Below are 15,301 nucleotides of genomic sequence, written 5' to 3' on the forward strand. Positions count from 1 at the left end.
ACTTACAATGTATATTAATTAAATTAATTATTATAAATTAATTATTATATTAATTAATATATTTTAACTTAAAACAAATAACAATATCTAGAAATCTTTGAGTAACTTGAGATTGTTTCACATCAGTCATTATAATTCTTAACAGGTTAAGTGCCATGTGTATATTTAGTTTATTCTGTGATTATAAAATGTATTTCAATATTTCAATGGACTAATCAAAAATTTGTTTGTGTGGTGGACTAAGAAATAATTTCCTGTGTTAAAATCGTATTTATATGTACCACAAGAGATAAATTTAATATTTTTAGGCAAAGACTCCCGTGTACCTATAATGGTACACAAAAACTTATTTGTAAAGCAACAAGTGTACCAGAAATGGTACACGTGGCGCTTAACCTGTTAAATTTTAAATTTTAAATTATACATTATTATATTTTATATAGCTGAATTCAAATTTTTAACTACTTAAACATTAGTAAAATGAAAATAAAAATCTCATAGTGCTGAAGTATAATGAGTATTGTTGTATGTATTTGGGTTGAAGAATATGGTGTCCCACACACTGAAAATATATTTTTTATATCGATTTCTATTATATGAGTATAATGAGTATAATATATACCCACGTATTTTGTACCTATATTAAATATTTAATAAAACAAAAGCTTATTATATAATTATATATTTTAAACAAATAATGTTGTAAACGTTTATGATTTAGTTAGTTTGGAGTTTGAAATTTCCACAGTAAAAAATACAATTTATGATTTTTTAATTTATATAATAGCTTTATATACTATTATTAAATGTAAATTTAATATTGAGTTTTATTGTCTATTAATTTTAGTTAAGACTTTATAAAATCAAATATTTGAAGACAAACGATTTGTGATATCTTTAGTAAAGCTAAGTTTCAATAATATATCAGTTTTAAAACGTATATAGACTTATTGTATATGCTTATTATCATTACCTTTTATTATTTTAATCCGTGTTGGAGAGTTTAAAATACTACAGTGCACTCCTTATAAAGTCACAAATTGCTATTACCAATTAAGTTATTTGGGGGAGATCAGGGAGATATATCTCCCCCCTTGGTCTTTTTTTTAACATCCGTGTTTTAGTTTATTTATTTCAAATAAGATTGAAATTATTAATATATAAATAAACAAACAGTTTATGCACAAAAGTAAATATTTAAACGGTTTTTTTTATTTATTTATGTATTAATTTACAAATTTTAACCATTCAACACGTTTAATGCCACGGTCGACAACTGTTACACGGTCTCCGGGACCGTGGTCGACAAATGTTATGTATAACTTCATGGGTGTATTATTTGATCGGTTTTAGACGTACTGTTTTCATTTTTTTATGTGGTTATTCAGTAGGATCTCGTAATTTCATTGGATACTTGGATTTTGGGTGACTATTTTTAGTGGGTATTAATTATTTTTTCCCGAATGACGATGGTGGAAATGGCGATGCCGATAATGTTTTTTTTCGGATTAAATATTAATATCATATTATTTTTGTTGTTACTATATATAATTTATTGCCTGACAAAATAGGAATAATAAAAAAAGTTTAACAGCCAAACTTTCGGATAGTAACATTTTACGTTGATCGATGGTTAACGGCATCTTTTCGAATGTATTGAAATTTCATAAGTTCATAACCTATAGCACGTATGAATTCATTGTCGTCAATTTTGCCAACAATACGTTGCATTGCGTGTGTTGCGTTTCGGGCGAACGTATAGCCGCATCGGGCGGGTTCAGTTAGGATACAGCATTACACATCAATATTTCAAGAACGTTAAATAACAATTGCATGGCGTACAGCAGAACCGATGTCGATACGTCGCCGCGGCTCAGTTTTAGCGCGGAAAAATACTATACGCACGTCATAAATACCGTGTCACTCAACGTGTTAATCATTTTTAATTTTAATTTAATTTTTAATTTTTTTTTTTTTTATTGAAAATATTATATATATTTATAAATAAGTTATAGATCATTAAAAATTGATAATATTTACTACCAAATGACTTTCAAGAGGAGAGTGGAAAAAATAGTCAAATCAACCTCTTGAAGAAATCCTAAGTACGCCACTGTTCTGATGAGATATTCATGTACGTAATAATATAGAATAGGTATGTAATAATCGATGTTTTGATATTCAATAAGATAGAGTTTTTTGTAATTTTTATCTGAACTTGGAAATGTACAAATTTCAGTTGATAAATAATTGTTAAAACAGATTAGCATTGACTTTTGTGAAAAAATCGATTACTGTAGACATTTTCTTTGGGAGAAATACTTATTAATATAATAGTACTACTACGTTAAGTTATAAGTAAGAAACTGGTCTGATAGTGTTCAAGGTTATTATAATGTTTTTATATAAACATATAATTAAATAAAAATTTAAACTGTCGAATTATTTAAATAAACCTACCTGAACTTTTCAGAATTCCATTTTGGTTCTTTATGAATATTCCATAGACTTATTTTTTGTGTGTTTTTTTTAACGGATTAAATATTGATGTAGGTATTTATTATTTGTACATTATATTCATCATATTTGCAGTAAAAACTTGGTGCGATAAGATTATATTATAGTTATATACTCGTATATACATATATATATATATATATATGTATATACTCGTATATACATATATATATATATATATATATATATATATATATATATATATATTTACATTTCTGCTGCTAAAGTCATATAAACGCAAAGTATCTCTATTTCCATTCAGCGTGAATTATTATATTAAAAATAAAGATAACGAATACTTGACATGAAAGTCGATAACTTAATAAAAGCTAAAAATGTTGAGTGCTGTATATATTTTAGCAACACATTATACTATTATTGAATTAACGAATTAATTATAAAAAATGTTATAAAAATTGTAATTAAAATATAAAAGCGAAACTAAATATTATACATATGTTTTTTTTTCTTTTTTAATTGGTAATACTTTTAAACCAATTTAAGATGTAATATAATAGAAAAAATAATTTTTTTGCCAATATAAATCATTTGGCTGTGCAGGTTGAACTCAATTTAATAGAAAATTATAGATCCATATTATATACATGTAAAAATGAAATAACTTTAATTAAACCAACTATAATTATCCATTATAAATTTTACATGATATATGATACAAACAGTAACTGATATTTCAAATAAGTTTACAAATATTAAGTAATATTAAATTATTATTTAAGTAGTATTAATTATAAGTACCTATTTATGTACCAAAAATATAAGTATTGTATAAATTATATTTATTATATCATTATGAATAAACTTAAAAAAATAATGGTCTTATAAAATGATAATATTAGAGATTTTCATTTAGTCCGTTTTTTTTTCGCGTTACAAAATACGATAAAATGTCGTCTAGAGATTTGCCTTTAGTTTCTGGCATTATGAATACTCCAAATAAGGAATTTATTAAACAAATGGTCGCAAATAATGATAAAGACATTTCAATGCCAAATTTCAATACCATCGATGGATATAATTTAATGATCAGAAACATTATAAAGTATCCCCATGTCTGCACAGCTCCATTCATAGTACCTTAAACACAAATATTTGAATTAATTGGAATTAATTTTACAAAATTACGAAATAAAAATACGTTTATGCATAGATATGTTGTTTAGGCGTCGTTTAACAATTTTAATTTAAATTTTAATTTAGATGTATTAATTAATACTATAACATTGTACCATGAGTATAAGTTCTACTGCTAGATAACAGAGTAGAGAGGAAGATTATCTAAAATGTAATATTATTATAATTTAGATAAGGAAGTATTAATGATGAAGGTGATAAAAGATAATGTGACAGGAAGGGATTGAGATTTGAGGAGAACACTGCAAATATTGGCTGTATGATAACCAAGGGATCAGAGATAAGCGAGCAAAGATAACCCGATGAAGAAAAGGGCAGGACGATCAAAGAGAAGATGGCGGAGGTTAAAGCGGGCCACTGCAGTTATTACATTATTTTTTACTGTTAAATCTATAATAATAATAGGAACAAAATAATGCGTATACCTTTAACGGTCATTGGGAACACTTCGCCGCATAATATCCATGGTAACGGTAGGATTCCCAGAAGGTTGAAGAACATGTATGCGATGAATGCGGTAGCGAGGACTGTGCCGTAGGGTGGATGGGCGACGTCACGGAAAATAAGCGTGTACACCACGACGACGAACAGCGACGTGGACGCGCCAACGCCGGAAATGACCATGAGTGTTTTACGCCGGAGCCGGTGCAGGAACGTGAACGTTATGCCACCCGTCACGCGTGCACACGCCAGGAGCAAGGACAAGGTGGTGCCGTCCTGTTGTACGTTGCAGTCGTGAAACACGTCCACCGAGTAGAACAGCAGCACGTACACGCCGCTCCACTGCTGCAGGAACAGGAACGCGGATGTGATCAGGGTGGGCTTCCATACAGCTCGCTGCAAGTATAACGACCAATACGGAACGTCGATATCATTGGACGGCCGTGACGCGGACACTGAAATGTCGGCGCGCTTCAGGCCGAACCATTTGTCCACGCGGTCCGCCTCCTCAACCCGACCCTGAGCCCTGAGCCACATCGGCGATTCCGGCACGAACAGCACCATCACAAAACCAGCCACGCTCATGGCGCACAGCACCGCGGACAGGGCGTTCCAGTGGAAGAACATGGCCAATAACCATTCGGTCATTATGCCTAACCCCACGAACAGAGTGACCGTCGAGAAGAACACCGACCGCAGTTTGGTCGGGCTTATCTCCGCGATGTACAAGTACTCGCAAGTCGATGAACCTGTCCAACCGACTTATTATTATAATATTTGCGTTACGAGTGCAGCATAATATTGAGATTCTGGCGACGAAGAAAAATCGCGGCAGCTATTACGATGACTCAAAAGTTTTTGCCGACGATAGGTTTTGGTTTTTTAAATGTAATAACAGCCCACGATTTTGGTCCACGACTTATATTACGTCTTATTGTTTGTGAAATGAAAACTTACCGAAAGGGAATCCTTGAATGATTCTAGCGATGAGTATGGCTTCATAAGAATCGGCAAATACGAGTAATAGCCAACTTATAATCATCGGTATATAGACAATTTGAATAGCTCTTTTCCTTCCGATTCGATCGGTTAACACTCCAGTTATAATCAAACCAACTGGACACACTAGGACTGAAATACTAGCTGGAGGGGGAAAAAAAAACAGAAAAACGACATTTTGTCATTTATATTATATTTGTTTTATAGACATACATTTTAACGTATCTGATTATCAACAACAGACATGCAAAAATGAAAAAGCAATTGACAAATAATATTCAGAGGCTTTTTTCAGTTTTCATCTCAAAATATATTTAATATACTTATTCATAAACATCAATTTTATTGTATTAATAAATCAATATTTACAGTGACTTATTTTCAAGGGGGGGATTTCCCGGGTCTTTGGCCCTTCCCAGAGGGGAAAAAAGGTTTAAAAGTCAAAAATGACTTACTACGAAGGTCAGAGAAAGAAAAAATTAATTTATATAATGTGGTAGTAAATAAGTTTTCACTTGTTTTTATAATAATAATAGAATAATATAATTATTAATTCATATCTTATATATATTTTTATATTATAAGATCAATTATTTTTTTTAGAAAAATTTAAAACCCCTACTCCTTCAAAAAATTTAAAAATACGCCACTGATTACTGGTATATTTTACTTAGGTGAAAAGATGTTAAGGTTAAAATAAATAATACTCAAAATTACATTGAAAATGTACTCACCAATCCATGATGCTTCTTCACTATTCAATTTTAAGGTCGATGTAGGTTTTCGAAGTTGTGCCAGTAGGGTCGACGAGAATACATACGAACAGCCAATAAGAAGTTGAGCAAAGCATATTACAAATACACAGAATATCTATATGTAAAAATGTATGAATGAATAAGCTATCGATCCCAGAAGGTAGATTTCATATTTTGATTTTTTTTTTTTTTTGACGTACAATTTTTAGGCGACTTATTAATTCTGCATGTTTTGTATTTTGAAGAAATTTAAACATTGTAATTTAATAGTCAAACCGCTCGACTGTATATTTATAAATATTTAATACATTTAAACTTGAAAAATAAGTCTGAACGTAAAATATGATTTTGCAAGTACATAACATATTTTTCATCGAACCATGTTTCTTGAAGTACTAATGGCTATTGATAACAAGTAGGATTAATGTTACTATTAATATTTTGTAATATAACAGGTGTCGGGCTGTACTAACTATAAAAGTGTAGTGCGTTAGAATCTATTTGAATCAGGTTGTTTATATTTGTGTTAGTGCGCGCGCGTGTGTGTGTAGAGATATACGTATAAAATAGCCTTAACTGCGCTATAGATTGAGCTATGAATCGATTGTCTTGTATATTATATAAACGTAATACAATATGGTAATTTAAAATAAACAATATTTACATAGTTGTAAAATGATCTAGTTTAAGTATTTAATTATCGTTTACAAGTACCTACAAAATATATTTTATATATTTCATTGAAACACATTTAAACTTACCTACGTTGTAGATTATATTGTGTGTATTATGACAAGGTCAATTAACGAATAATGTTTTAGCTAATTATAGTTAATGATAGAAAACTTTTGATATTTTGACTGGAACTATTTGAAAATATACAGATATGCCATCATTTTGTTAAAATTGTTTGCGCCCATGTGGACGTAACTACTAAATGTCTCAATATAAAACTTTTTATTCTGTTTAACTTGATAAAAAATATATATTTTGTTTTTGTAGTTAAAGACTTCTTTTTTTTAAGTTAAATGCAAATGATTACAGCGGCGTTTAGTGGCTGCATTCACGTAGACGCTACAAATATTAACAATACCTGTTTGTTATAAAATCAATGTTAGATTACATTTTTGAAAATGATACTTTTCTCGCTATAATCTAAAAAATAAATTATGTTAAATAATTATAGAATTTAAAATTTTTCTTTTAGCCATTTTTTTTCTACTAAATTGATATTCAAAAAGGTATTTTACTGCTCAAAAAATATTTAATACATAAAAATTTGATAAAACTAACAAATATAATATAATTTGATTGCTAAGACCATGATGATCATCTAAGACCATGAACGATTTAGATTACCACATGGGCCATAAATCACGTTTGTTAGAACTATGTCGAATAGTAATTGATCTGTAGACGGATCAGGAATTTCCACAGAAATAATAACAATAAATAATTGATAATTAATAATAATAAAATATCGATTTCTATAAAACATATTTTTTCGATTAACCAAATTAAAATGTGTGCATGAAGTAATCTTCGACTATTTGTGTTTCCCCAAACGATGTGATTTGAAAGCATGAATTAAATGTGCGAATGGATTTTAATTGCACTTTTTCTGACGCGCAACACATCCCAGCTGGTTCATTTTTAATTTAAGCACATGGAAATGGGGACATTCTTTGTCCATAGCACCAATGGTCATTTTCGAATGAGCGTAATACTCAAAATTTGGATCATAGTTGAGTGCCAGACGAAGGAACGAATCAGATGTAAATGCTCGATGCACATGTTGGCGTTGTCGGTAATTTGCCCTGCGTGTGTTCATTACGAACCGACGTGCTTATCTTTAATCCGATCGTCATCATTCATTGCGTTCAGCTCGTGGCTCTTGTGATTGAGATTCTCGCAATTGTGTCAATACTGTATTGACACCGTATAAAGTATAAGTAAGTATACTGTATAAAATATTGCAATCGCAATACTTTCACGCACATTTGTATTATCGGATTGGATTTCTTTGTCTGTTTATTGCTCTCTTCTATTTATTTTCTATTTATGCTTGTCCGATACCATTCAGATGACGAAGTCAAAGATGCCACACGTGTCTAGTGTTCAATAACTGGACGGGAATTTTTCAAACAACAGATTTTCAAACTCGTACCATGATACGAAAAATACAAAGAATTGTTTAGTGAATAAGTCAAAAAATAGACTGTTATATGTATTTTTTTCTAAAATCGTATTATTTTTTGACTTATAGCAAAATGCAACTTACTTTTTAATTGTCAAGCCATTTTGGAGGAGTTCAATAACAAACACTGTGACCAGAGAATTCTATATACAAGAATATATTGAATATATATATATATAATATACATTGATTAACAAAGTATTAACTAGTTCTAATCCAGATACTTATTTTTCTATTAATTTTGAGATATTACGTAACATTCATGAATTTAATGTTAGTATACACATATAATATTTTTAATTTATTCAGCTTATAATAATTTGGTATTCTTTTATTTTAATTCGTCATTACTTTTATAAACGTAAAGAATTATCTGTTTTATGTTTTTGTCTTACTAAATAAATCAGGGGCGTATTTATAGGGAGGCCGAGGAGGTCCGGGTCCCTTCCGAAATAAAAAACACCATTGTTAAAGATTGTTATTTTTAACATGGATATGTCTTAATGTTGGGGGTTTCCGAACATTTGTCACGACATTGAGAATGTTGCTTATGCGATAATTTAAAATTTTATATTTATAAAATATGTTTATTCTTTTAAGAAAATATGTGGTGAATTTTGAGTGACTCTAATAAAAATTTTTTTTATTACAATGTAGATTTTATACTTTTAAAAAATAATAAATTATTAAAAAAATTTAGTTTCTTATTTCTGTGATGGTGTAAAGACAGTCGAGAAGTCTTATAGTGTTTAAGTAATTTTTCTTGTAATAGTGTGCTTCCTCCTTCCCTTCCACCCAAAAATCAAATACATAATCGGCCCCCTCCGAAATGAAAACTTATATACAAAACTGAAATAAATGTAAAATTTATATGCTCATAAAGTATTCGATTTTTTTTAAAATCTCCAAAAAAAATTTAAAAAGTTATTTTACAACAAATTTACACTTCGTTGTTAAAACGTAATTTTACTATAAATTTCAAAAAATAAATTATATCATTTTAGGATGGTTTGAATCAGGGCTTATAGTGGAGAAGGGGGAACGCTAATAAAGCGTTCTCTTTAACATTTATCTGAAAATGTTACTGAAATGCTCAACTGTTTGTTAAAAAAAATTATACACAATAAAATTGTTAAAAAATTGACTTTATAATTTAGTTGATGTTACTAGGTATTGAATAGTGTTCTACAAACAAAACTAACTCGTATTGAAATAAATTATAAATTATATAGTAATATATATTTATATATATATTTATTATTAATTACCTAGTAATTATATGTATTGTAATTGAATATTGAGAACGATATATAGATTAGAGTCCTGTCATTTTTGACTTTTCAAACTCTGTTTTGAATCACCAAAACTACTTTCTAGGTATTACTGTCTTTATATAGTCTTGATAGTGGGTAAACTCTTAGTTAATTTTTTCGAATAAAAATCATAATTTATGCTATTATATTTTCAAATTTATATAAATTTTACTGTTATTAATTTAACTCAATTAATTTTTAGTGAAGTTCTTTTTTATTTTTATTATTTACTTGAGGTCGTATTGAATTTTGACATAACTTTGGCCGAATAATTATTTGATGTCGTTTTTTTAAAAAACTCTTCGTGTTTATCATTTACTTTGTTTTTGAGGATCCATTCTTCATAAAGAAAATCGTATAACGTTTCCATTCCCAATGATTCGGCGATATGTTGACTCACTTTGCTGGTAAAAACACCCGTGATCACGTTGATGTTTGACCATTCATATTCTGGTAATTGCCTTAGCATGACGTTTCTCAACAACTCCTTGCCTATTCCTGCACGCAAAATTTGATTTCAACGACCAAAAATATCATAGGCTTTATTTACATAAAAACGACATATTTATATTTATGACTTAATAAAAATTGTGAATGTTTATGATATACAGATTAATTTGCAAATATATCAAGGTCTAAAATATATTGGTAAATAATTTATTTTTAAAATATCTGTATTGCATTAATAATACTAAAATATTAATATAAATATATTTTATTTAATTTGTTTAGTCACATTTTCATAAAGTTTTGTTGCTAACAAACCTTTATTTCTATAACTGGGAAGGACAAACCACAAATAAATTTCTAGAACACTTTGTACATTATGATGTTCAAATGCATTGCCTCTTTTAGTCAAATAATGTTTAAATGTTTGTAGCTCGTTCCATATTTTACCTTCGTATATCTAAAAAATTAGAACAAATATGATTTAAATAAAAAAAATTATGATTGTAACTTTATTTTACTCTTAGATTATCATCAACTATGACCTTTATCCAGTGGTACGGTGAAGGAATTATTTTGGAGAAATTAATCCTTCAAAATTTTTGATGTGTGGGTTATCCCCTTGCCACAAAATATCTAGCTCCCTAGATGACTATATATACTCGTATTATAGTAAAAATAAATATAAATATATGTCTTACTTATGTAACTTTTTTCTTATGTCTTACACACTAAAGCAGGGGTCTCCAAACTACGGCCTGCGAACAAGTTTTAAACGGCCCGCAGCACCCATAAGACGGTAAATAAAATATAGATATCTAAATATATGTGTAATTTAAAAAGTCGTTATCATGGGCACGTATCATAATTTATGACGACAGACATTGCAATTTCCTTTTATATTTTTAGTTTTAACGTCGATAACGGAGAGATTAGTCACATAGACGAGCGGTACGACGAAATCATTTCATAACGTTTGTACAGTTACATGTCTAAGTATACCTATATTTTCATAAAATTAAAAATTATGTGTTAATAAACTTTTGGCCCACTAAGAGCATTTGATATTTTTTGTGGCCCTTCAATAAAAAAGTTTGGAGACCCCTGCTCTAAAGCATAAAAAATGTTATAATTTAAACATTTAGTAATAAATTAGTACATCAAATACATCAGTTTGTTAATTCAGACGGTCATTGTCGGTCGGTTACAATGAATTATTATAAAAACACAGTTAAGCTAGTTGGTTTTTAAAAAAATTCGCTCAACGACCGCGATTGCTTTTACCCTCATGATGTAATAACAATACAGAATCTTAGGCGTCCCCACTACCAACAATATTTCATGTAAGTTACAAAATATTAAAAAAATGTAAGTCGACTTCAAGACACTAATAGTAAGATAATAATAATAAGAACTACAAATATACATATCGTGAAAATGATACCAACGATTCTGAATCAGAGTAATTAAAAGTATCATATTTTAGTTCAAATCATTTAAATATTAGTTTTTAATTTTTTTAGTGCTTCTTTCAAGAGAGTTAAAAATGTTAGTTTATTTAATTTTGTTGTATTTTTGTTTAAGTTTTATAATATTGAAATTCATGTGCAGAAATGATTGATATTAGTATAGATAAACGATTAGTTAGAATATTAAATAAATAATATCATTACTATATATTTGTTAATTATTATTTAAAAATATTGGTATAAAAGAAAAATATTAAAGAGTGATTATTTTAAATAGCTATTTTATTTCATTTACAATATATAGGTATATATATATATATATAAAAATCTCATGTCACAGTGTTTGTGATCATATTCTTCCAAAACGGCTTAACTGATTTAATGGAATTTTATATGTACGATTGGTAGGTCTGTGAATAGATTTTTATCTATTTTTATACTCTTAAGTGCTATTGTTTAATAAATCCGTTGTTTCATTTAATAATTTTTGACCAGGTCAATAACTGCGCAATTGAAAATGAATTATTAAATGATTCTATTGAAAAAACTATTAAAAACTATTTAAAAGTTATTAACTTTATTTATGGTATTAAATGACGGATATTGCATAAATATTAAACAACAAGGTCAACAGGTGCCAAAACAATCAATAATGTTAGTTCGAAGGATTATTATGCATATCGGTTGATGATTAGATGCGATTAGGACAACGTTATTCTACGATGCGTGAGCTTTATCAACAATTCATGGTCGACATGTATGTAAAGATAGAGAACGAACGATTATGATACTTGTGATTCAACCAAAAAGAGCTGCGCGAGGAAGATTTTCAAAACGGTTGTAAGATATCGGTTATGGGAAAGTTACTATAGATGAAACGGGATGCATACAATTACCGACCGATTTCTGCACAATCATTGATTCACAAGATGCTCTCGTTGACCAGAAATTTCCCAATGTACATAGACAATACACAAATCATGAGTGGCAGGCAGAAAGAGCAATTTTAACAGCAAAAAATATGGACGTCTACGAATTGAATCTCAAGATACATTTGTTACCAGGACCCTTGGTGTTATACAAATCTATTGATACAGTTTGCGATGCTACTGAAGCTTTAAATTACCCAACATAGTTTTTAAACTCATTGGATTTACCAGGCATGCCACCGCACAATTTACAACTGAAGGTTGGATCTCTGGTTATTTTGCTTCTTAATTTGTACCCACCACGGTTGTGCAACGGCATGCAATTAATCATTAAAAAATTAATGAAAAATGTTATTATTATGTATCAAAATGAATTCATTAAAAATGAAGCAATCATTTTAAATGGCAAATTCCGAGGTGAAAATATATTATTACCGCGAATCTCTTTTATGCCCACAGATGTGTCAATACAATTTAAACGCCTTCAATTTTCAATTAGATTGGCATTTGCAATGACTATCAATAAGTCTCAAGGCCAAACGATGTCTGTCTGTGGCTTAGATTTGAGCATATTATGTTTTTCACACGAACAATTATACGTGGCGTGCTTTCGAACCATCCAATTTGTTTTTGTCGGCGAAAGATGGGATAACAAAAAAATATTGTACACTCTGTTGCATTAAGGGATTGATATTGTTTTTTACTAATATTGTCATAGTTAGCGATTTATATATATATAATTTTAACGGATCAATTTTAATAAATTATTAAAAAAATAAATAGGTATCTGATGTTTTTTCATTTTTATTTTTCGTCACCGTTCACAGCACTAACCTCTTACACTTATATAGCATATCCTTACACACTTATATTAAATAAGTTATTTTCTTCTAGTAAAATATTCTCTAGAAATAATTTATATGACAAAACAATGTTTATCGGGTCAGCTAGTAATATTATAAAAATTTATTAGAATTATGCTTATTTAATTGTTCGTGCAATATTATTAGTAAAAAGTGGGGTCAAGTGAGGAAAAAATAAATGCAAAAAATTTAACATTATTTCATAAAAATTATTTTTGATACTTCAGTATCAACTCAGATATAACTCATTGAAAATTGCATGACCGTTAAAACAACATGGGGTTTCTTAAAAAATAACTAATGAAAATCTCAGAAAATGACTTAAAAAAGATATATGAGTATAAATTGTAAAAATAAATAAAAATAATTTTTCGCGCTTCCTTGAACACTTAGAAAAATATAGTTTGTGCTTTTTTGCCTAGTAGCAATCGATATGTATAGTAGAGCGTCGATTATTCACGCCGAGGGATCGTGGGAGGTGCATATATTCAAAAACTGATTAAAAATAAAGTAATTGAACTAATTTACTGTGTGTATAACATACCAATAATATGATTTATATTATTTATAATATTCATTATTCCTATTTTAATATTTATATATTAATAAAAATGTATGTATGTACATAAATTTAATTAAAATTTAAAATTTAAAAATTCTTTTGGAATTCATTTAAAATCAAATGTGCAAACATGTAAATTATGTACTTGATCGCATTTACGAACCAACTAAATTTAATATTATGTACAAACATATTATCTACATTAGAGTGAGCCATAATAGATAATAATCTCATATTTCATAATCTTTAATAAATTTATTGATTTTTCATTAAAATACGAATATATTCGCAATAAAAATATACAGTATAATGTATTTATACCTTAAGTTCTTATTATTACCCTTTCTTTGCTGAACTCGCGATTTTTGTCAATTGCATGATTAAATTTGTTTATAAGAAATCCTACTATATTTCCTGTTTCTTGTTCTACTGCAATGGTTGAAAGTGTGTTCATAATCCAATGTTGAGCTAAGTATAAATATTCTTCCACGGATTTATCGTCTATAAACATTTGACTTCTATCCATTAGTGGTTCTTCTATGATATAATATTTCTGCAGATGATGGTTTTAAATAATTACATTTGAGGAGACTTATATAGTTACAATATTTTATAAATGTTCTAAGATAAACATTGAAAATATTATTATCTTTCATTTAACTACAATGATAGGTACCATAACCTACACTAAAATTTATTTTAATTCTGTAAAACGAATAAATATTATGGTAAGCTATAGTGAGATTCATTATTTTTAATTTATTACAACTATTAATTTATTCATCTTATTAAGTATATTCAATAAATAATAATTTTTATGTAAATTAGAGTATTATTTCGTAATATTTATATTGATTATTATGATTCACCTTTATCATTTCCATTACTTCATCAATTCTATTTAATTGTAATTCATGTATTTCGATTCCGTTATCTAATGTAGTCCATACTCGAGTTAAATCAATTCGCTCTTTTAAAAACTCATCTGTCCAATTTATTGTTAAAAAATCATCACTTTTAAACATGTTACTTTAAAATAAAAATTATATTTTTCGATTAAATTTAAATATCTTACTTATCCTGTTGATTTATTATAAAATATTGAATTTTATAATAAACAATAACAAATAGTGATTATTATTATTTAATTTATTTTGAAATGTTACTATAGAACCAGAATATAAAATATATAATCACATATTATGTATATATTATTTATGATATATTTTGTGTATGACTAGAAAAATTATATTATTAAACCAAAATTAATTATAATGATTTATAAAGTTAAAAACTACTGACTAAAATATTCATACTTATTGTTACATAGCGCTATTGAAATTATTATAGTAAATACGTTCAGGACGTCATTTGAGTTTAAATATGTTAAACCAAAAAAGTATTTAAGCCACTTTCCAATCTTAGAATCATTTTTCGAAGATTTTTTTAGTAAATTTATATTTTTTCGCAACTGCTCGAACCAAATTTGTCCTAACCTGATGGAAAACCACGAATGAAAACAAACATTATGCTTTTAGAGCATGCGGACACCCTGTACACCCAAAATTGTACCTAAAAGCTGGTTTTCATTGTTCAAAATATTGTGCGCAAATGAGTTTCTTTCATATTGACACAAAAATAATTTTAATCATTT

General features: G+C 28.2%; 2 protein-coding genes across 2 annotated transcripts; both read right to left on the reverse strand.

The window, feature by feature from the left end:
* Nucleotides 1-3,318: 3,318 nt before the first annotated feature.
* On the reverse strand, nt 3,319-6,353 carry LOC112681929 (facilitated trehalose transporter Tret1-like). Its single transcript, XM_025552302.1, has 5 exons — nt 6,068-6,353; nt 5,847-5,982; nt 5,071-5,256; nt 4,098-4,862; nt 3,319-3,615 (listed from the first exon to the last, which is right to left on the reverse strand). The coding sequence occupies exons 1-5, from the start codon at nt 6,122-6,124 to the stop codon at nt 3,374-3,376; spliced, it is 1,386 nt and encodes a 461-aa protein (XP_025408087.1). The 5' UTR covers nt 6,125-6,353; the 3' UTR covers nt 3,319-3,373.
* Nucleotides 6,354-7,734: 1,381 nt separating this feature from the next.
* LOC112682648 lies at nt 7,735-14,672 on the reverse strand. Its single transcript, XM_025553321.1, has 5 exons — nt 14,517-14,672; nt 13,988-14,200; nt 10,143-10,284; nt 9,609-9,875; nt 7,735-7,793 (listed from the first exon to the last, which is right to left on the reverse strand). The coding sequence occupies exons 1-5, from the start codon at nt 14,670-14,672 to the stop codon at nt 7,735-7,737; spliced, it is 837 nt and encodes a 278-aa protein (XP_025409106.1).
* Between the last annotated feature and the right edge of the window lie 629 nt (nt 14,673-15,301).

Source organism: Sipha flava, unplaced genomic scaffold (assembly GCF_003268045.1).
Source record: "Sipha flava isolate LNK unplaced genomic scaffold, YSA_version1 103_pilon_pilon, whole genome shotgun sequence".
Classification (NCBI taxonomy): domain Eukaryota; kingdom Metazoa; phylum Arthropoda; class Insecta; order Hemiptera; family Aphididae; genus Sipha; species Sipha flava.